Here is a 20,296-nt window from a genome sequence, read left to right as displayed (position 1 = left end):
TGGTTTTTTATAACGTTCTCTCTTTCTATTGGTAATAGCAGGTAGAGAAAAAAATATTTTGCTCCTTTTTCCTCAGACTTTTATATTAGTATGTTTTATACACATCTCTTGAGATTTTCTTATTTTAAATAATCTGTATTTCAGCAAAAGTATTACATATATTACTTGCATTAAAACATTTGTGTAGTTGCCCCAGCTATTAAGTACCTGTGTGATTTAAGTAGGATGCGTGCCAGCGGTTCTCTCGCCTAGTCACCCCAGACCCAGGACGTGCACTGCAGTGTGCTGCTGGGGTGGGGTGGGCTGTGGGGGGCCCTGCCCAACGGTCTGCTGTCTTGCCCAGAAGACCCTGCAGTGCGAGGCCGCCTGACTGAGTGCCTGGAGACCATCCTGAACAAAGCACAGGAGCCACCAAAGTCAAAGAAAGTCCAGCACTCCAATGCCAAGAACGCCGTGCTCTTCGAGGCCATCAGTCTGATCATCCACCATGACAGGTGAGTGGGCCAGTGGATGGTTCCCCAAAGCTGTTTGAAGATGTGGCCCCTTAAACACATGCATGTGCTCTTCCTCACTGATGTTGGGTCTACGGGTGACATTGAGTGTCCGTCCTCCCCCAAGCGTGTTTTCTCTGCCCTCTCCTCAGACAGACACATGCACCTGGTGTTGCCCCTTTTCTTCTCTCTCCTCCAGCCCTCCACACTCTCTCTAGCCTCAGAACTGCCCCACTGTGTGCTATGGTCTCATTCCCCGCGAGGGCCTATTCCTCTTCTCCTGAGCACTCTACTCCTGACTGCTCCTCACATAACTGCACAGAAAGGCTGGGCGTGCGCCTGTGTCTGTACCTGTCCCTGGTGGCTTTACTGGGGCACAAAGCAGCAGGCAGTGTTGGTTTGAGGTCATCAGGGGGACATGGTGGAGGTGACCGTATTGTCTGCCCAGCACAGGAGACGTGGGGCAGGTATCCTGGGATTGCTCCTGCCTGGGACACGTGTGTGGGCCTTGTGTACAGTGCCTTGTTTTAGGATTCCTGGGAGAGCCACAGTATGGCCCACAAGCAGGTCCCAGCGACCACAGGCTGTTGTGTCCCCCAAGGCAGTGCAGGGCCACAGAGGCTTAATTTCCTGTAGTTGGGAATTGCTGAAAACAGTTTTCAATAGTCAACAAGGTTCTGTCTGTATTAGACATATTTAAAGAACAACAGAATCACGAGGACCAAGTAAGGAATAAGCAGAGATTTGGCCTGGACTTCGGGCAGTTGGTTCTCAAGAACTCACCTCCTTTAACTGTCTGCACATGCATCTCTCGAGAGTCTTGTCACATCTTGGCTTCTGTTCACCAAGGCTGGTTGCTTCTAGCTGAGGCTGTATGTCTGGCTTGACTTGACAAAGGCCCTGAGTGTGAGCTCATTAGCTGGGGCAGGATTGGGGGGTGACCTGGTCTGTGAGGGACCCTCTGTGTTACCACCTTTGTGAAGGTGGTGCTGGCCTGCACGCACACTTGGAGACACTGCTGCTCACTCTAATGTAGTAAAGACCAGTGTGCATGGGAGCCCGACTGCAGGGTCTATATCAAAGGCTCTGCTTCCTGGAAGGCCCCAACATCTTCCCTTGGCAGCTTGGTGGCTGTGAACATGGGTGACAGGACCACTGCCATGCTGCCTTGCATGTGGGCCATCTGTGAGTTGTGTGCTGAGGTGCTCCACCCAACTCATTTCTCCTGTCCATGCAGTGAGCCCAACCTGCTCGTCCGTGCCTGTAACCAGCTGGGTCAGTTTCTGCAGCACCGGGAGACCAACCTGCGCTACCTGGCCCTGGAGAGCATGTGCACGCTGGCCAGCTCCGAGTTCTCCCACGAGGCTGTCAAGACGCACATCGACACTGTCATCAATGCTCTGAAGGCAAGCCCTCTGCCCCCTGGGAGTCTTGCGTCACTTCGGGGCTCCTGTCCCGTGGGTCACAGGGGGTTGGTGCAGCAGCCTGGTTAGAGCTTGTCGAGTCCCGCTGTCACTCGAGGCTGTATGACTTGGGCCCTGGAGTGGGTCTGGTCATGCTGTTGCTCTGAGTCCATGCCTCCCTGCTGTCACTGCCTGTGAGATGACTTGACATGTAGCATCTGTGTCTTGCATGAGCAGGGTCACAGTAAATATTTGAACTAATAGAAACAATTCTTTTTGGTAGAAGGATAGAATATTTTGACCTTGTCTTCCAAGAAAACTCACCTTTTGCAAAAGAAAATCCACTTTTTTCAAGGAATTAAAATTCCAGAGTTGGAAGAACTCAGTTAAGACTGTTCCTGTTGTCTGCCATATGGGTTTCCAAGTGGGCTATGAGGGCTCGTTCCTTAGGGTCGGACACAGAGACAGCCACTGTACCCCTGATTGTTAGTGTGAGAGCACTAGGGAACTGACGGTGGGCAGGTGGGCTCCAGACCCACTGTTCTGGTGCGGGTCTGAGAGTTAAATCAGGCCTGACTGTGCTCCTCTGTGCCTGTACGTCCTCTAACAGACCATATTCATGTGTCTTTTGAAGAAGAGGCCATCCAAAGCCTTGGGGTTTAGCTGTGAGGCTCTGCACCCCTCCTGGCCTGGGCTTGGTGTCTGGTCCCGTTACTGCCTGGAGTCAGAAAGGCTTGCCCTTGCCTTGCAGCCCACTTGCCCTTTGCTAGTGCCTCTCATGCTGTCCTTGTGCTGAGGGGCAGCTGGGCTTTTGTTCCTTGAGCGGGCTAATGAGCAGGCCTGGGGGAGGGCCCGAGAGCTCACACCCTCTCAAGCTCCCAGGTTACGCAGACGGGGCCAGTCTGTGACACAGTCAGGAGGCCTCTGACCACCCTCTAGGGACAGACCTTGATTCTGGGAGTCCAGATGGACCGGTCCAGGTGCAGGACAGGGGAGGGCACTGAGCTGGCATGTGAGAGGCTCTACGTGACTAGAGTCTGCTGGTGTCCCTGGCATTGAGATGGTGAATGAGAGAGCTCTGAGTGAGTATTGGGGCAGAGCAGGGTGGGCACCTGAGCGGCTGGGCCAGGGTCATGGGAGAGCCTGGTGCACACGGGCCTGGCCCCTGTGGCATTGCTGTGGATGGCCACCATCCACCAGCCCAGGTCTGGCCAGTGCAAGTGTTTCATTCTGTGTCTCCTGCCCCCAGACGGAGCGAGATGTGAGTGTGCGGCAGCGGGCTGTGGATCTCCTCTACGCCATGTGCGACCGCAGCAATGCCCAGCAGATCGTGGCTGAGATGCTGAGCTACTTGGAGACAGCGGACTACTCTATTCGAGAGGAGATTGTGAGTTCTGGTGGGCTCTGTGTTGCCTTAGCCAGACACCTGTGAATCTCAGTGAAGTGTTTCTTTGGTGTTTGTTGAGAATGTACTCAACACTGGATGAAAGATGCTTTGCTTTAGCTCTAATCATTTCCAGTGGAAGCTGTCAGTCTCCAAATAACCGTAAGCGGCCCATGCTAGCAAGCTTTTCTGGCATTACGACCCTTCTGGTGAAGCACTGCTGCCTCTCAGGGTCCTGCCAAGGCCTTGGGCTTGCGGCTGAGGTGAGTGTGAGCTCATGCTCCCGAGGGCAGCACTCTGTGGCCGTTAGCCCTTGGGCTCACACTTCTTCGCTCGACATGTTCTCTTCTCTGATGTGTCTGGGAGGGAAAGAACCTGAGCCTTGTGTCCTGTGTGGGACTTTTAGTTTCCAGTCTTATTTTGTCATCTGCCAAGTGGGCACACACACCCAATGGAATGCCGAAGCTCAGCAGATGCTGACTGATCATGGGAAGGACTGAACCCAGTGTACATTGAAGGCACGAGATTCCTGGTTGTCCTTGGCCAGCCGCGAGGAGGGCCTGAGCTGTGTGTGGTTCATGCAGGTCTGGCATGGTTTCTCCAAGGCCTCTCAAGGTCAGGGTGAACCTGTGTGGAGAGGCCAGTGGTTGAGGCCAGCTGGCTTCTCAGCCTCTCCGTCCTTTGAAAGCATTTCTTACTTGTCTTGCTGGGGAGCAGAGTGCAGGTGAGCTTCCTTGGGAACTTTGTAGAGAGTGTCCAGTGTCAGAGCTAGCCTTGACTGACTTTCAAGATTGCTTCTGGGCTGGTGTTTTGGTTTGAAATGAAGAGGCCAGGAGCTTCTGAATATGTGTGTTTGTGCACATCAGACTCGAGTATATAGTGGTTCATTTACTGACTGGCTGTGGCCACTGGGGCCAACCAGGCTGGCTGCCCCTTGGTTGCTGAGTGCGGTGTGCTCCTTGCTCCTTACTATGTGACTGTGCTTCAGCAAGGAGCATGGGGTGCCCCAGAGCAGAACATCAAGGAACGCTTCTCAGAGGAAGTGTCTCTTGAGCTGAACTATTGACCCGCTAGGAAAGAGGGTTAGGGTGGCTGGGGGAGGCAGGAGGAGTTGAGGAGTCTGGCTCCAGGCAAGAAGCTCCAAGAACAGGAATGTGGGGAGGAGGGGAGTTGAGTGTGTGGTGGGGCTGGGGGGCCATGTCGGGTATGGCCCAGCAGTGGGCCTGGGCTGTTCTAAGCAGAGAAGGAAGGGGCAACTTGCAGGTTTTATGGTCTGAAATGTGGGTCTTACTCCCTTTCAAATGATGAGTGACAATCCTCAGTCACTTTCAGTCACATGAAGAGTAAGACAGATGTCCCTCAGTCCCCAGGTGAGTTTCTGTGCATCATACCAGACGTACCACACACCCTGCCCGCAGGGAGCCTTTTGCCCATGGGGAGCTATTCATCCACGGAGAGGACTGGTGGTGGGCAGGACAACAGACCTGCTGGTAGGGAGTGGTAAGGATGGTTGGAGGCAGAACCCTGGATTCGGGCGATCTTGGGGAGGCAGCTCCATCACGGGGTGCTGGGGGGCTCCTGCAGGAGGTGGGGGTAGGCTTGTCAGGAGAGGATAGAGGCACAGAGGGTCCCTGGGAGGCAGGAGGTGGCTCAGGAGGTAGAGCAGGGCATGTGCAGCGGTGACACTGGGCAGCGTGGTGGTGAGGGGCCCCATGTGCCCAACTTTGGAGTGAGCTTTGGGCTGGAAGGATTTAAGTCAAGGGCAGTGACAAGGTGTGTATTTTGGAATGGTGCTCCAGGGTCATTATGGAGAGTTGGTTTGGAAGCTAGAAGGTGGGCAGAATAGGCCGATGGTGGTCTGGGCTCTAGCAGGAGCTCTGGAGGCACTGTTGGGAGAGTGAAGGAGCAGGAAGGTCAGGTGTCAGGTTGACAGTGCCCCTAAGCGTGGGCAGCTGCGGGAGTGGTATGATCCAGGTGTGGCAGCTGATGTTGTTCAGGGCAGGCTTAGTACAAGAAGGATTCTGGGGGAAGCCAGGGGCCTGGTTTCAGATAGCCTGGTGCCATTGCCCTGGGCAGAGGACATGGCCTGCAGAACCCCAGGGCATGGGGGGGTCAGGGAGTGACTCCATGGGGAGGAGGGAGGTGGGTGAGAAAGGCCACCAGAATGGGAAGGGGCCAGAAGTATAGGTGCTGGGGGTTAGGGGTGGGGGGTGGGGGTGTACCTGCCTTTTCCTAGCTTGCATCCTCCTCTGTCTCTTCCTAGAGGGTGCTTTGGCTTTCCTCAGTTAAACCTCTGAGCCTCAAACTCTCTGGGCCCCTGTGAGAACCTGGTGGAAGTTTCCCACGTGCACCCCTGAGCCTTGGCCCACTTGCTTGGGTCCTTCTGAAGCCCGTGTGCTGCCTCCAGACAGCTGCCACCTGCTGTTGCGGGGCCCATGGGCATCTGCCCTGAATGGTGTTCTCTGCAGGTGCTGAAGGTTGCAATCTTGGCAGAGAAGTACGCTGTGGACTACACATGGTATGTGGACACCATCCTGAACCTAATCCGGGTTGCCGGCGACTATGTAAGTGAGGAGGTGTGGTTCCGCGTCATCCAGATCGTCACCAACCGGGACGACGTGCAGGGTTACGCTGCCAAGACGGTGTTCGAGGTATGTTCTGCTGCCTCCCTTGGAGGAGGAGCCCTTCTCTGGGGGGCACTGCTGGCTGCCCTTTTCTCTCCCACCAACCACTCAGGGAGGTTCCAGCTGGAGTCTCACTCGGCTGTCCACATTGCCAGCCACGGTGACGTACTCTGTGCTCTAGGGGCCGTCTGAGCAGATTACTTGGGACTGGGGCCTTGGGCTTGTCTCTGTGTGCATGAGAGCATGTGCAGGGTGTGCCCAGGGAGTATGACCAGTTTTCATTAGCCAGGGGCCTGGGACCCCCTGTGGGTGCTTATGTGCTCCTGTCCCCCTTGCCTGGGGAATGGATGTTGGGTTCCAGGAGTGCAGCTCTCCTTTTGGGATGGGTTGGCCATGTCCCCTGCCTTCAGGGCTTCCCTGCCACTGGACCATCTGCAGACGTGCAGGAGGGAAGGAAGGGGTGAGAGCAAAAATCGGGGGGTTCCAGGAAGCTTTGGGGGCCGCTTGCACTAATAGAACGAGCAGAACTCCTCAGGAGAGCTGCCACCACTCAGCTGCTCTCACTTGAAGCTCCGTAGTGCCTTTCTTTCCTGGGGCCTTGAGCTCCCCTGTGTTTGCTCACCTGCTCGCTGCTTCACAGGCTCTTCAGGCCCCAGCATGCCACGAGAACCTTGTCAAAGTCGGTGGCTACATCCTGGGGGAGTTTGGAAACTTGATAGCGGGGGACCCAAGATCCAGGTAGGAGACTATTTGGGGTCAGTTGAGCATTGCACTGAATCTGGGCCTGTGTTTCTTGATTCTCCCCCTGATGTGGTTTGAGTAAGGTTGGCAAACATTCTCAGGTTGTCTGGACAGCCCAGAGCCCAGACCTCTTCCATTCTGGTTGGACATCTTTTTATTTTCCTACAAACTGTACAGAAAACAGGGACTCTAGTTAAAAATGTGGGAATGTGGTCACATGGTTAACATTATTCAAAGGGGAAGTTGGCATTCAGTCTGGCAGAGGGGTGCATGCCTCCCCAGACACACCTCCTTTACAGGAGCAGCTCTGGCTCCAGGTGGGCTGGGTACCATGAGCACTGCTCACTCCCCTTTCCCTCCTGGTGAGACTCTTGGGGGCCAGGGCTTAGATGTGTGGGTGACGGGCTGAGCAGTCGTGGAGCTGGAGGTGAGGTGGTGACTTTGTGCCCCCTGTCCCCAGCCCTCTGGTCCAGTTCCACCTGCTGCACTCCAAGTTCCACCTGTGCAGCGTGCCCACCAGGGCGCTCCTCCTGTCCACTTACATCAAGTTTGTGAACCTCTTCCCGGAGGTGAAGCCCACCATCCAGGATGTGCTGCGCAGCGACAGCCAGCTGAAGAATGCCGACGTGGAGCTGCAGCAGCGGGCCGTGGAGTACCTGAGGCTCAGCACCGTGGCCAGCACCGACATCCTGGTGTGCAGGCTGCCCCACCTCACAGCCCGCCCTTATCTGGGGTTGAATGCCAAGGGGCTGTGAACCATGCTGACCTTGGGCTTCTTCCCCACCAGGCAACTGTCCTGGAGGAAATGCCCCCATTTCCAGAGCGCGAGTCCTCCATCCTGGCCAAGCTCAAGAAGAAAAAGGGCCCAAGCACTGTGACAGACCTGGAGGGGGCCAAGCGGGAGAGGGGCACCGATATCAACGGGGGCCCTGAGCCTGCAACAGCTGGTGCCAGCACCATGGTGGGTCCCTTCCTGAGGGCAGCGCCTGCTCCAAGATTTGGGAGAGTGTTGTTAAATAGGAAAATGCCAAGAGGTGGCACCAAGCATAGGCCTTGCACTCTCCTTTGCCAGGGACCTCCAGCAACTGTCCTCATCCAGGCACTGGTCTGACCAAACTCCCGTGCCCTGTCTTCTAGACTGTCTTTCAGGCTGTCGTCCAGAATCAGCGTCCAGATCCTCTGTTTTGACTTCTGCTTTAGAAAAAATGTGTCGCTCAGCTCTTCCACAGGACAGTGTTAAGTAGGAGGCCTGCCCTTCATTGGTTCAGTGTGGACCCACCTCATGCTCTATTCAAAGGGTTCCAGTCCTGAAATGGACTAGAGCAAGTTTCCCTTTCATGTGTGGTGTGGTGAGAACACTCACGTACAGTGGAAGTGTGTCCTCTGTGTCAGGTGGGAGGCACCATCCCGAGCGTTTCCCCGTTTCCCAGCCTGGTGTGGGAGCTCCAAGAAGTAGGCATCCTGCCCTTGGCACTACGATTGGCTCCCCAGGCTGTGGGCCTTCTGCTTGGCCAGACAGGAGGTCCAGAGGGCTTGGTTTCCTCTCCAGGGTGCTGGTCCAGTGATGTGAATGCTGCCACTTACTGATAGCCAGTGATCTTTGTGAGGAGGAGCCTCAGAGGGGGTGTGAGCCCATGTGCTTAGCTTGTGTCTGAGCTCAGGTGTTCCTCGTGAGTCCACTTGGCCTGATCTTACCTCGGCTTGTCTGTCCCCATTGAATGTGTGTCTCGCTGCTCAGGTCAGGGATGCCTGGCCTGGCCCCTCACTTGGGGTCCTGTTACAGTCAGGACCGCTCACCTGAACCCTGACACCTTCTCTCCAAAGGTGCCTTCTTTGGTCCGGACCCTTGGGTGTCACCTGCTGACACCTGCTCTGTGGCTTCTGGCAGCTTGACTTCCATGAGGGTTGGTTTTGGAGGGAATGTTAGATTTCTCTCTAGCTGGTCATCTCCCTTTGTGCCTGAAGAACCTCACAAACCCAGTGCCTTTGAACTTGAACTGCGGGCATGAGGTGGACTTGGAGCCTGAAGGCAGTGTAGCTGGCTGTCTCCTCTTGGGAGCAGATGCTCCCTTATGAAGAGGTCATGAAGGTCATCCTCGTACCAGATGGTCTGCTGATTGGTTGGGTTCAGTGTGGTGCTGTGATTCTGGAGCTGGCACGTGAGCAGGTTTGTCTATGGACTGATGTTTACATAGCGCTGGATGGGGGTCTTCCCATCTTGCAGCAGCTCCTGAGGGAAGATGTGCGTGCAAAGTGGGCTGCCTCCAGGAAGGCTGTGACGGCCCACCTTGGACCTAGGCAGACAGCCCAGGTGCATGGCTTCCTCCCCTGCAGCTCTGACTGCCAGAGGAATGCTGGCGGGAGCACAGGAGGTGGGATTTGACGTCCGTTCTGATGGTTGCTTTTGGTCTCTTTTTTTGGTTCCTACTTGATTTTTCTCAAGAGGCATGTGTACTCTTGGCCCTACCTTGGGTTTGCCCAGCGATGCCCAGGATCCAGGCTCTGGCATGTGGCTGAGCGGCTTAGCAGGAACTCAGTGGAACTTCTGTAACCTGGATACGTGCAGTGAGCTCTGCTCTGGAAGGTAGACCAGAGTTCAGCGGAACCCCAGAACAAGATTTAACATTTCGATTAGGGGACATATTCTTGGGGGTTGGGGAGGGAGGCCATCTCTCCTGTTAAAGGAGCATTTCCAACTTCAGGCTGTAAGCCCGTTTCTGACTGTAAGTGCTGCCTGGTAGGTGCATGCTCAGTAAGTAGATGTGGGTGGCTGTGAACAGGTTGAGAGCTTGTGGTGTTGGCACTGGACAGCAGTGTGATTGTGTGAGTTCTGATCTGTCCTCAGAGCTCAGGTGGGGGGCGCTGGGTGTGCTGGTGGTGGCAGGGATGCAGGACCAAGGAGTGGGGCTCTCCCCTGGAAGACTTCCTGCACAGCCTCAGATGGCACTGAGATGTTGGGGTGACATGAAAACCACTTGTACTTTGGTGTAATAGTGCCCAGGACATCTTATTTAGGGTCCTAAATGTTGCCAGAAGGTTTTCTTGTCACAGCAGCCTGCAGTCCCGTGGGTGTGGGTCCTCAGCACCTGTTGCTCCCGGCTGCTCGTCAGTGTATCTCGGGTGCCTGTAGCAGTGCCAGGCTGCCTCTGGGGGCTACTGGGGACTGCCCAGCCCTCCTGGAGCCTGCCCACACCCTACTGGCCCTGTGGGCACCTGTGCTGTTCTAATTCCTGTTGTCATAGCTGTCACAGGGGATGCAGCTATGCAGAGGTGGTGCCAGGCAGGCCCCCACAGAGTGTCTCCCCAAGACCAGTGAGTCCTCACATGCCTCGGGGCAGAGCCAGCACTGAGCCTGGGAAGGGGCAAGCTTCCCAGTGGGTCCTCCCAACAGAACAGCCTTGCTTTTGTGTGTGGTAACTTTTGGGGTGCTTGTTTGATTCAGTTGGACCAAAGGCTTTACTACTTTAATAAGCATTTGAATTGTGAATAAAAAGAGTAAAGCCCTTCAGGAACTAGTGGTAAAAGTCTCAGTGGATGGTGTGGGGGACATGACTGCATTCAGGCTGCTGGTGTGTCAGTTATGACAGATACCTGGCCTGCATGATTCACAGCAGGGCTCAAGGCCACCTGAGGTGAGCTCCTGACCCTTTCGTGTTAGTGAGGTGGTACCATGGGCCACTGAGTCCCGGATGCAGGGAGGGCCAGGAGCCACTTTGAGAGGGCATCACCCAGACCCTTCCTGACTGCAGAAATGTCTGATGTTTCTTCTCTTGACCACCCCTCTGTGGTCCCCTCCTCTTCTGGCGCCTGTGGGACCAGCCTGGCTTTTTGTGCTGGGCCTGGTGGGTGGGCAGGGAGGAAGCTGGGAGCTGCTGCTTTGTTTGGGGGAGGGAGTGGGGAGGAGGTGTGCTGCTGCGTGGAGGTCTCTGAATGGCTTTGTTCTTTGGCCAGGGATCTAACAGCAGCGATTCTGTTGTGGGCTTTTTATCTGCCTTGCCTCCAGAGCCCAATACAACTTTGATTAAGCTCAGAATACACCCTAAGGAGTTATTTGGTTTACTTTTCATCTTTCACACACTCTCTTTTTGGATGATAGATACTAACGAGCATGGTCTTATTCCTTAAACCAGACATTTTTTTGGATTACTTTCATGGCAAAACTTTTTTCAGAACTTCTTTTTCATTCAGATAACTTTTGTGAAAAAAGGTTGGCTACTTTTCCATCATGATCGTGACTAATCTTTCAATGTGCTGATCCTTGGTCTTGCCTCGGGGGCCGCCGCTCACTTGCTGGGCCCTTGCCCAGCCCAGCCTGGTGCAAGGGAAGCCTGGGTGGGAGGGAGTGGTGTGCGGGTGGTGGGGAGGGCACCAGCACTTGGGCTCACTTGGGGCTGGTGTGTGGACCAGCTCTGATGATGCCCCCTCCTGCCCTGTTTTCCAGTCTACACCTTCTCCATCGGCAGACCTCCTGGGTCTGGGGGCTGCCCCCGCTGCTGCTGCAGGCCCCCCCACCTCCTCTGGTGCGCTGCTTGTGGACGTGTTCTCAGACTCGCCCTCCGTGGTGGCGCCTCTGGCTCCTGGCTCCGAGGACAACTTTGCCAGGTAGTCTGACTCTGTTGTCCTGAAGACAGGGGTGCTGTCTGCCCTGACCATCTGTCCGGATGCCCCAGTCAGCAATTGGCTGGATGGAGTGGGCCGTGGGCCTTACCTCCCACGTCCCTCACTGGCCAGAGGGGGCAGGTTTGCTCTGTAGCCACCCCAGGCCTTCTTGGTCCGCCCACCTCCACCGACACAGGTAGCTCATGTTCTCACAGGAAGAAAGACCCGCTTAGGGAGGGACCCTGTGACTGGCCTCCAGTCAGCCGTCCTGCCGGCTCCTCTCCTCGCCTGGGCCCCTTCCCCTGCCCAGGCTGCTTTCAGTCTGGGCGCCCTGCCTTTGGTTCAGAAACATTCTCCAGGTGCATAGTCGCTGCTTTATGCTGCAAAGTCTCTGTCCCCAGGTGGGCTCCATCCTGTGACCAGCTGGTCTTCACCGAGGTGTGTGTGTACCTACTGTGTACTGAGCCCAGGCTCCCTGCTTTGCCCCTCTTTCCCCATTTTCAAAATAGAAATGTCAAGCTGCTCTTCCTAGCTCACTTCCTTCCCCTTCCTTTGCTGTGCAGATTTTGTTCCTTTTTCCCGCTTGCTGTTGTCCCTACTTTGTTTCTGCTGATCTTACATCTGGCTGGGAGGTGCGGGAGGGCTCATTCTCTGTGGCGAGCAGAGACCAGTTCTGTCCCTGGCGGTGCAGGCACCTTCAGGGAGGGCCCATGTCCTTGGTGTCCCGGGGATAGCAGGACTCCCGAGCTGCCTCTTTGTGTTCCTGCTTCCCACTAATTCCAACTTCTGGTGCTTGTCGAGTGGCCGAGGAGAGGCAGGTCGGTGCACATTGCCTGCTATAGCTGAACACAGACTTCTTGCTGCTTTTAGAACTGCTGAGATAAAGATTGAACAGCCCTGCAGATCCTGGGTTGCAAGGCCCTTGCGTGCTGAAGCGGCACGTGTCCTGGCAGAGCACTGAGCTCCAAGCTGCACATCTGGGTCCGGGGGGTAGTCTGACAGGGGCTTCACCCAGTGTCCTAGCCCTCGCTGTACGTGCATGCCCCCCAGGAGCTCTGGGAACACTGGGTTCCTGAGCACAGGCCTCCTGTGTTTCTGAAGCCTCTGGTGACTCTTGGGTATTCCATGCGACGTGGAAGGCTTGGGAGGACGGCTGGTGCACTGTAACCCAAGGCCTTGGCTTCATCTTGCAGGTCCCAGGCAGTCCAGCGGGCATGGGAGTCAGACTCCTTGGGCCTTGACATGGCTGCAGAGGGTGATGAGGTGCCGCCTTGGGCTTGGTGAGCTGGAGGTGCAGCGTGCTTCCGTCCACGCCGCCACAGCTCCTGGAGTGGAGCCTGGGCAGCACAGACTGTCCTCACCAACCCACAGATGCCACAGGCCAAGTTTTGGTGGGGATGACCCTAGGAAAAAAGCAACCAGCCAGACATTGGCTTTTGGACCACTTCTGTCCCTAGGGGGTGATAGGTCGCTGCCCTTCTCATCTCCTTGAAAGGTGTGAGTTTAAAGTGGCTAAGTCAAAACCTGCTGTACCACACCCACTTTGCAACCTCCCGTCTGGGTGGCTGGCCCACCTGTGGGTCTTTGTTGGGGGTGGGTGGGCAGTGACCCTGTGTCTGTGTTGTCCAGGACCTCTGTCTGCTGCACTGCCTGCTCTGTGAGAGTCCTGGGAGTGCCTGAGTGATCAGCTCGGGAGGTGTGTGGATGTGTCATCCTGGGTGTGTGTGGAAGGTCGTGCCTATCAGATGGGCCGCATTTGCCTTGGGAAGCTCTTTGCCCCAGTGCACAGCTTGCACTGGACAGAGAGCCTGTTGTGTTGGGACCTGGGGGACTGCGTGAAGAGGAGGTGTAGCTGCAGCCCTCAGGGTGGTGTGCTGGGCCGGCTGGCGTGAGTGGGTGTGAAGGCAGAGCCAGCCAGGCTCAGCTGTCTCCTCACTAACGGTGTTCGAGACTGGGTGACTTAGTCCTGATTTGGCTTTGATTAAGGTGGCTTCTGGGGACAGTGGCTGAGGTCGGCATGGTGCTGATGGTCTTATATGATTATCTGATATTTGCAACCTGTGGACCCTGAGTGGGTGCCTGCAGCGCAGTCCGTACACAGGGCAACAAGTTCAGGCATCACTGGCTTTGAGCTTCTCCAAGTCAACAGCACAGCTGGGCATGGGGATTTTGGGGTGTGCAGACTGCTACCTCGGAGTGCCTGTCTCAGTTCCCCCCACTCCCCCTGTCCCGTCAGGACTGCATCTTCTTCTGTGCTCTCTCCTCCAGCCCGGCTGGCTGACTGTAGGACACCCTGCCCCTCGCCCCCTTCTTTTGGTCCCAAGATGTTTCATAATTATGATTTACGTTAGAGGAGCCCAGAATGCTGTAAACTCCTCTGAGGTAAAAGCAAACACGTTATTTTATTTCCCTCTGCTTCTGTATAGTAGGTACCACGTGGGGGGCAAACCACGGCCCTGTGCGGGGTGAGCCCCAGCCCTGCCTGAGGAAGTGGGGGGGGTGGCGACAGGGCAAGCTGAGCCCCTGGTGCTATGCACGGGGGACCTGCTGTGCACCTGCACCTTGGTGTCCATGAGCGACACTGTCCTGGAAAGCAGAGCCTGGCTCCCCTGGCAGGGCCTCCTTTTGGGCATGCTTGGGTCACTGCTCTCTGCTCAGTCTCCGACTCCAGGGGGTACTCGCAGTAGTGTTCTTTGCAGTGTTTCTTATTTTTCTCTTTCCTCGTGTCCCACAGAGGTTTTCCTGGCTTTACTGTTCATTAAACTCTTTTTCAAAACCAATCTTTGTATTTTCATTCACTGGCTTTAGGTGACTCACACATATTGTTCCTTTTCCCCCAGGTTTGTCTGTAAAAATAATGGTGTCTTGTTTGAAAACCAGCTGCTTCAAATTGGACTTAAGTCTGAATTTCGGCAGAATTTAGGTATGTGTTTTAATTAGTTAGTGAAAACTTCTCTTAGTAATATGGGGAGAAAATATTTGTACATTGTACATCTGATAAGGATCTGGTTTTTATAATATGTAGGGAACTACAATTCAAAAACAGAAAAACAACCCACTTAAAAAATGGGCAAAAGACTTGAGTAGATGTTTCTCTAAGGAAGATAAACGACTGGCCAAAAGCCCACCAATGCCTGCTCACCACTAGTTGTCAGAGTGGTGCAGACCACACCCATAGCTGGATGCCACCTCACACCTGCCAGGATGGCTGCCAGAAGCCTAAGTCGGGGTGAGGATGTGGGCGAAGTAGGCCCTGTGGATCACTGTGGGAACGTGAAATGGTGCAGTCGCTGTGGAAAACAGTGCATGGGTTCCTTAAAAAATTAAATAGCATTACCGTAGATTCTCCTTCTGGGTCTGTACCCAAAAGAATTGAAAGCCGGGGTTTAAAGAGATATTTGCACATGTATGTCCACAGCAGCATGATTCACAGTAGCTAGAATGTCTATCCACAAATGGACAGAAAACACAATGTGTCCATCCACGTGTCTCTCAGCCTTAGAAAGGAGGGAAATTCTGGCCCTATTGCAGCATGGATGGACCTTGAGGTCATTGTGCTGAGTGAAACAAGGCTGTCTGAGGACAGACGCTGTGCAGTCCCCCTCCCAGGAGGGCTTGTACCCCTCAGATCCGTGGACACGGAGTGGGGCGTGGCACCCAGGCTGGGGAGGGGAGGGGGTGTTTAGTGGTCACAGAGCTTCAGTTTGGGGAGATGGAAAGTTCTAGGGATGGTGGGGATGGCTGCACAACAATGCAGATGTTCCTGATGCTGCAGAACTGTGCACTTAGAGATCGTTTTGATGGTGAATTTTATGTACGTTTTACCAGAATTAAAAAAGAAAACCTTCTGAGCTGCCCACCCCCCCATTATGCCCCATGACCATTGGGACTGCTGGTGAGGGGGGCACTTGTGGATTGATGACTGCCCCCTCCCTCTTGGGCATGTCATGGAGCCTTGTGAGGACTCACTTTTCTCTGCCTGTAAAAACAAATGAAAATGTGAAAGAAAGAGAAATAGCACAGCTGCCCTCCAGGGAGCTTTAGGGATGTTGTGAGGGTTAACAGAATATTTCTTGGGGGACATACTGTGTTGAAAATGGACTATGATATTTACTCCTGATTTGACAGGTGTTAGACTGGGGGTGGTGATGGCTTCAGCTGGGCTCTCGTATTGTTTTCTTAAATCGTGGAAGGAGTGATGCCAAACAACTTGTCCTTCTCAGGGTATTTGAGGTTCATGTTTCGTTCTGAATGCAAAGGATATAAAACATTTATGAAGGCTTGCATGAAGACTTGTGTTGTGCCATGGATACTGAAGGCCTGGAGTGCCCTCCCAGTCCGCCGGCCCAGGTTCACCAGCTGCAGCAGCAAGAGGCTTGGGCCTGGGTTTGCAGGGGAGCACAGACACCCTGTCTAGGGCAGGGGGCCCAGGCACGGTGTGGCAGTGCTGACTGGTTTCCTGGAGAGCTGGGGTGTTCACAGCTGCTGCCTGTTCTGTGGGTGCCCATTACCCTGGGAAGGTGGGGGGTCTGCACCCATGGGGTGTTGGTGAGCAGGAGCCCCTCATATTGAAAGCTGTGATCTTGTGACTACTGTGGCGAGAGTCAGGAATTGCAGCACCTCACTGAGGCTCAACTTGAATGGGGGCTCTTGTTTTCTGCTGGTTGTATTCAGGATATTTGTGAAAGAGATTGTTCTTGTTTCCTTCTAGGTCGAATGTTTATATTTTATGGTAATAAAACCTCCACGCAGTTCTTAAATTTCACTCCAACACTAATCTGTTCAGACGACCTTCAGGCCAATATCCTTGGTCCCATTACCCTGTGTCCCCATCAGGCAGTGCTGTGGGGTTTGGAGGAGGGCTGTGTACCCAAGTGCTGGGGCAGTGCTAGGTGACCTTTCCAGAACTGAGCTGTGCACATGAAAAAGGCATGCAGGCATATTTTGAGTCACTTTCTTTTTCCCTTGTTCTGTTCTCCTGTGACATTGTTGGTCCCTCTGCACTCTGGAGTCTCCCAGGGGTACCAAGCTCCCGGAGACTGAGGGGCATGCCCAGGACGAGCCTATGTCTGCGCCCAGCAGCTCTATGTCCAGACTGGGGACTCGCCCCATCACTGTCAGAAACAGGGTGAGGGCCTTGCAGTTGATATCAGCTTTGGTGTCCACATATCTTTTCCTCTGTGGAGGGGCTGACCACATAAAGGGAGGCTTGTGAGGCCCAGCTTGGCAGAGGAGGATGCTGCCTTCCCTGGAAAAGACATGTCCTTACCACAGGTCAGATCCATTTTTATTTTAAGATAAATATGTTTAAGTGTGGACTGTTAAAGGCAAGCATTTCAAATAGTCATAAAAAAATGCACATAAGCAGGCTCCACTGTGGTAGAGGCTTCCTGCGCAGTTGGGTGTGAGCTCGGAGGCCTGTTACGCACCCTGGCCTCACTTCCGGGTGCTGAGATCTGTTTGCCCAACACTGAAGTGCTCCTTGACTCCTCCACGTCTGAGCCTGCAGACCAAGCCTGTGGACCCGACTGTGGACGGGGGTGCACAGGTGCAGCAGGTCGTCAACATAGAGTGCGTGTCTGACTTCATGGAGGCGCCCGTCCTCAACATCCAGTTCAGGTAGGAGCCTCAGGTTGCCGTGCTCCGCAGCTGGGCCGGCTAGGGGCTAGGGCTGTGGAGGGGCTGGGCCTGCATTCAGCTGTGTCCCTGGGGGCCTTTGTCCTCATGTGCCACAGCATCCTTGCTTTGCGGGTGTTGTGAGGACGGAGGGGTAGCCCAGGGCCATGCTGGCACTGCCACATACACCGCGCTTGGGTGGCAGGGAGTGTGGGAGTGAGAGGAGAGGAGGCATGCCCAGGGCTCGTGGGGCCTGGTGTCTGCCGGCTGTGAACGGGCTGCCCCACAGCTTGGGGGCTGGCCAAGTCTCATGTACCACTGCCTGGCTTGCTGCCCCTCCACAAGTCAGCTGCAGGGCAACAGGTCCCTCCATACACACCTGGGTGTGTGCATTTTTGCACAGTTGTACTCCAAGAGCACATGCCATTTTAATTATTTTTTAAAATGGGTTTTGTGTTGCTACTTGGTTCCTACTGTCATATTTTTGGTGGCAACACTAGAGTACACATGACCACCCAAGTCCTGCTGAGTGTCTGTAAGGTTAAAGTTTTGGAAAAGCTAACGTTGTTTTTGAACATTATAAACACAGAGAACTGAAGACTTGTAGAATTAGGGAAATAGACATGCAAATTTTTATTTCATTCTTTCCTTAGTCTTTTGATGGGAAAAAAAAAAACCCACACAATTTAAACCAACGTGAAGCTGTAAGAAAAGGACTGATGGGGAGGGTGAAGAGGTGGGTTCCTGGTGCTGGTGTCCCCTTGCCTGAAGCAAGCTGCCAGGGGCAGGTCTCCTGCACTGGCCACAGTCCCTCCTCATCTGTGCAGAGAGGAGGAGCCAGCCTCTGCCCAGTTCCGCCCTTCCAGAACACTCTGCCTGCTCTTGTTGATAGGATAGCCCCCAGGGGAAGGCACCTGGCTAACCGGCTGAGATGGAGGCCTGCCCACCTTTTACACCCAGGTCTTTCCTGTGTCTTGCAGTTCATAGACGGGGACTTGGTTCTCCCGTTAGCTGCAGATCTTTGGGCTGTCTGTGTGCTCTTCAGCGTGTCTCTGTGTTGCCGTAGGTATGGGGGCACCTTTCAGAATGTGTCCGTTAAGCTGCCTGTCACACTCAACAAATTCTTCCAGCCCACAGAAATGGCTGCTCAAGATTTCTTCCAGCGTTGGAAGCAGCTCGGCAGGTGAGCTGGTGAGCCCTATGGGGTGGGCGCAGGGTGCTGTGCCCCAGACGTGGTGGGGGTCCTCAGCTTGTCTGCTTCTCATAGTCCCCAGCAGGAAGTGCAGAACATTTTCAAAGCAAAGCATCCCATGGACACAGAGATCACCAAAGCCAAGGTAAACGCTGTGCTGAAGGCTGTTCTGAGTCAGGGCCCTGCTTGGGGCTGCCAAGAGGGCCGCCTGTGCCCCACCCCGAGTGTCCTGACTTGCCTGTTTGCTTTGCACAGATTATTGGGTTTGGTCCTGCGCTCCTTGAAGAAGTTGATCCTAATCCTGCAAATTTTGTGGGAGCTGGTATCGTACATACCAGAACCACCCAGATCGGATGCTTACTGCGTTTGGAGCCAAATCTACAAGCCCAGGTCAGGCCTCTTGAGGAAATGGTTAAATACACTGAAATTGGTTTTTGTGTGATAATTTACACACAGTGAGATAATGGGTACTAAGAGCAGTAGTCTGATGAGTTTCGACAAGTGTGTATACCTGTGACCACTGCCACCCCATTGATTTAAAAAAAGCATTTCCATCACCCCCAAGTGTTCCCTGGCACACCTCCCCTTGGCCTGGCCCTAAGCTCCATCAGTCACCGTCACCATGTTGCTGCATGTGTCCACAGGGGGCCCACTTGATGGCCATGCGGCCCTCCTCTGGGGACATGCCCAGCTGGTGCACCCAGTGTGGACAACAGCTGAGCTTACTTGGTTTGGCCACTGTGAATAGGGCTGTGTGGGTGCTCCTGGACATGTCTTTGCTCAGACGTCTGTTCTCACTGCACTTGGGCAACCTTCAGGGTGCTGTTGCTGAGCCTCAGTGCCTGCACAGTTACCCCCCAAGAAGCTCCACATTGCTCTTCAGAGTTGCTGCAGATTTGTACTCCTCCCAGCAGCATGTTGGCACACATCACCGTCAAGTATTATTTTAACTGCTGGCAGTGTGTTTGCTAAGCAGGTTTTTGTAAAACAGCAGGTGCCTCCAGCAAAGAGCTGAGCAGAGGAGCCTGAGTGACTGCTGGGCAGGGCCTGGCCCCAGGCTGCCACTGCCCTGACAGAACCCTGGGGCTGCCACTGCCCTGACGGGACCCAGGGGTGGCCACTGCCCTGACGGAACCCTGGGGCCACCACTGCCCTGACGGAACCCTGGGGCGGCCACTGCCCTGATGGAACCCTGGGGCCGCCACTGCCCTGACGGAACCCTGGGGCGGCCACTCCCCTGACGGAACCCTGGGGCGGCCACTGACCTGCTGTGCATTTGCTTTCAGATGTACCGGCTCACGCTGCGCACAAGTAAGGAGACTGTCTCTCAGAGGTTGTGTGAGCTGCTGTCCGAGCAGTTTTAGCCAGCAAGGACGGAGCATCAGGCTTGCCTGTGTGCATTGCTCCTCATCTCTATCGTCTGTCTTCACGACCGTGCTGCAGAGAATGCCCCATCCCCGCAGCGCGGCACATGGCCTCTCAGCCTGCCAGTCAGACCGTGTCCCGGCAGGGACAGGATGCCAGGGTGCTGTGGAAGAGGGAAAGGCTGAGCCTGCACAGCTGCCGAGGCAGAGGAGGGAACGTGGGTCTGGGGTCGGTTCCTACAGAAATGAAGACAGTTCTGTGGTCACATCTGCAGATTAAAGGGAAATCAAGTTTGAATGAAAATGGAGATGTCTTTGGAATGCTATCAGAAGTGTTATCAAGATGCCACTGCTCTGCTGCTGACAGTTCATTGCTGACTCTTGTCTGCAGTGGGGCCGTATCTTCACTAAGCTTTTGGCTTTTATGGCAGGTGGTTGGCCCTGGGTGCCATCCTTGGGGCGCTGGCTGCGGGAGTGCCGAGCATGCAGGCTTGCAGCTGTGTGGACGGGTGTCTTGTGGGGCAGTGTTCTAAATGTGGAGTTAGAAACATTTTTGTTTTTAGTGACTGCTGACACAACCACACGTCTTGGCTGGATATAACTGTTCTTTGCCCAGTCCTGTGTTCTCACGGGGTATTTGTGATGCTGCTGAGCAGTCTGAGACCTCACTGTCACCATAGTGGCTAAGGACTGGTTCTGTTTATGATTGGAGGGTTAGATGTGGGCTGGTGGTGGAGATTCTAGAAGGGGAGCTGGCCTCTTGCCCATTCAGTGGCCTTAACCTGTTGGTGCAGTTTCCCCAGGGTAGCAGTTGCGGTCCGGGGTGGCACAGGCGTTGGTGTCTGCAGAGGCTGAGCTGTGCGTATGCTCAGGAAGTAGCAT

General features: G+C 54.6%; 1 protein-coding gene across 4 annotated transcripts in view; it reads left to right on the top strand.

Moving 5' to 3' along the window:
• Positions 1 to 19,718, top strand: part of AP2A2 (adaptor related protein complex 2 subunit alpha 2) — a 107,781-nt gene extending 88,063 nt beyond the window's left edge. The window contains exons 8-22 of one of the 4 annotated variants that reach the window (XM_036875833.2): positions 347 to 494; positions 1,729 to 1,897; positions 3,144 to 3,281; positions 5,747 to 5,929; positions 6,543 to 6,640; positions 7,104 to 7,335; positions 7,431 to 7,604; positions 11,085 to 11,245; positions 14,083 to 14,165; positions 15,954 to 16,043; positions 16,738 to 16,861; positions 17,925 to 18,041; positions 18,126 to 18,195; positions 18,306 to 18,440; positions 19,337 to 19,718. In XM_036875833.2, coding sequence (XP_036731728.1) covers positions 347 to 494; positions 1,729 to 1,897; positions 3,144 to 3,281; positions 5,747 to 5,929; positions 6,543 to 6,640; positions 7,104 to 7,335; positions 7,431 to 7,604; positions 11,085 to 11,245; positions 14,083 to 14,165; positions 15,954 to 16,043; positions 16,738 to 16,861; positions 17,925 to 18,041; positions 18,126 to 18,195; positions 18,306 to 18,440; positions 19,337 to 19,414 — 2,000 coding nt within the window. In that variant the 3' untranslated portion in view covers positions 19,415 to 19,718. Of the gene's footprint in view, positions 1 to 343; positions 495 to 1,728; positions 1,898 to 3,143; positions 3,282 to 5,746; positions 5,930 to 6,542; positions 6,641 to 7,103; positions 7,336 to 7,430; positions 7,605 to 11,084; positions 11,246 to 14,082; positions 14,166 to 15,953; positions 16,044 to 16,737; positions 16,862 to 17,924; positions 18,042 to 18,125; positions 18,196 to 18,305; positions 18,441 to 19,336 lie in introns of all 4 variants that reach the window. The other 3 variants (XM_036875832.2, XM_036875831.2, XM_036875830.2) reach the window with 3 other exon arrangements.
• Positions 19,719 to 20,296: the final 578 nt, after the last annotated feature.

Source organism: Manis pentadactyla, chromosome 9 (assembly GCF_030020395.1).
Source record: "Manis pentadactyla isolate mManPen7 chromosome 9, mManPen7.hap1, whole genome shotgun sequence".
Taxonomy (NCBI): Eukaryota; Metazoa; Chordata; class Mammalia; order Pholidota; family Manidae; genus Manis; species Manis pentadactyla.
This window is presented reverse-complemented; position numbering and strand designations above follow the sequence as displayed.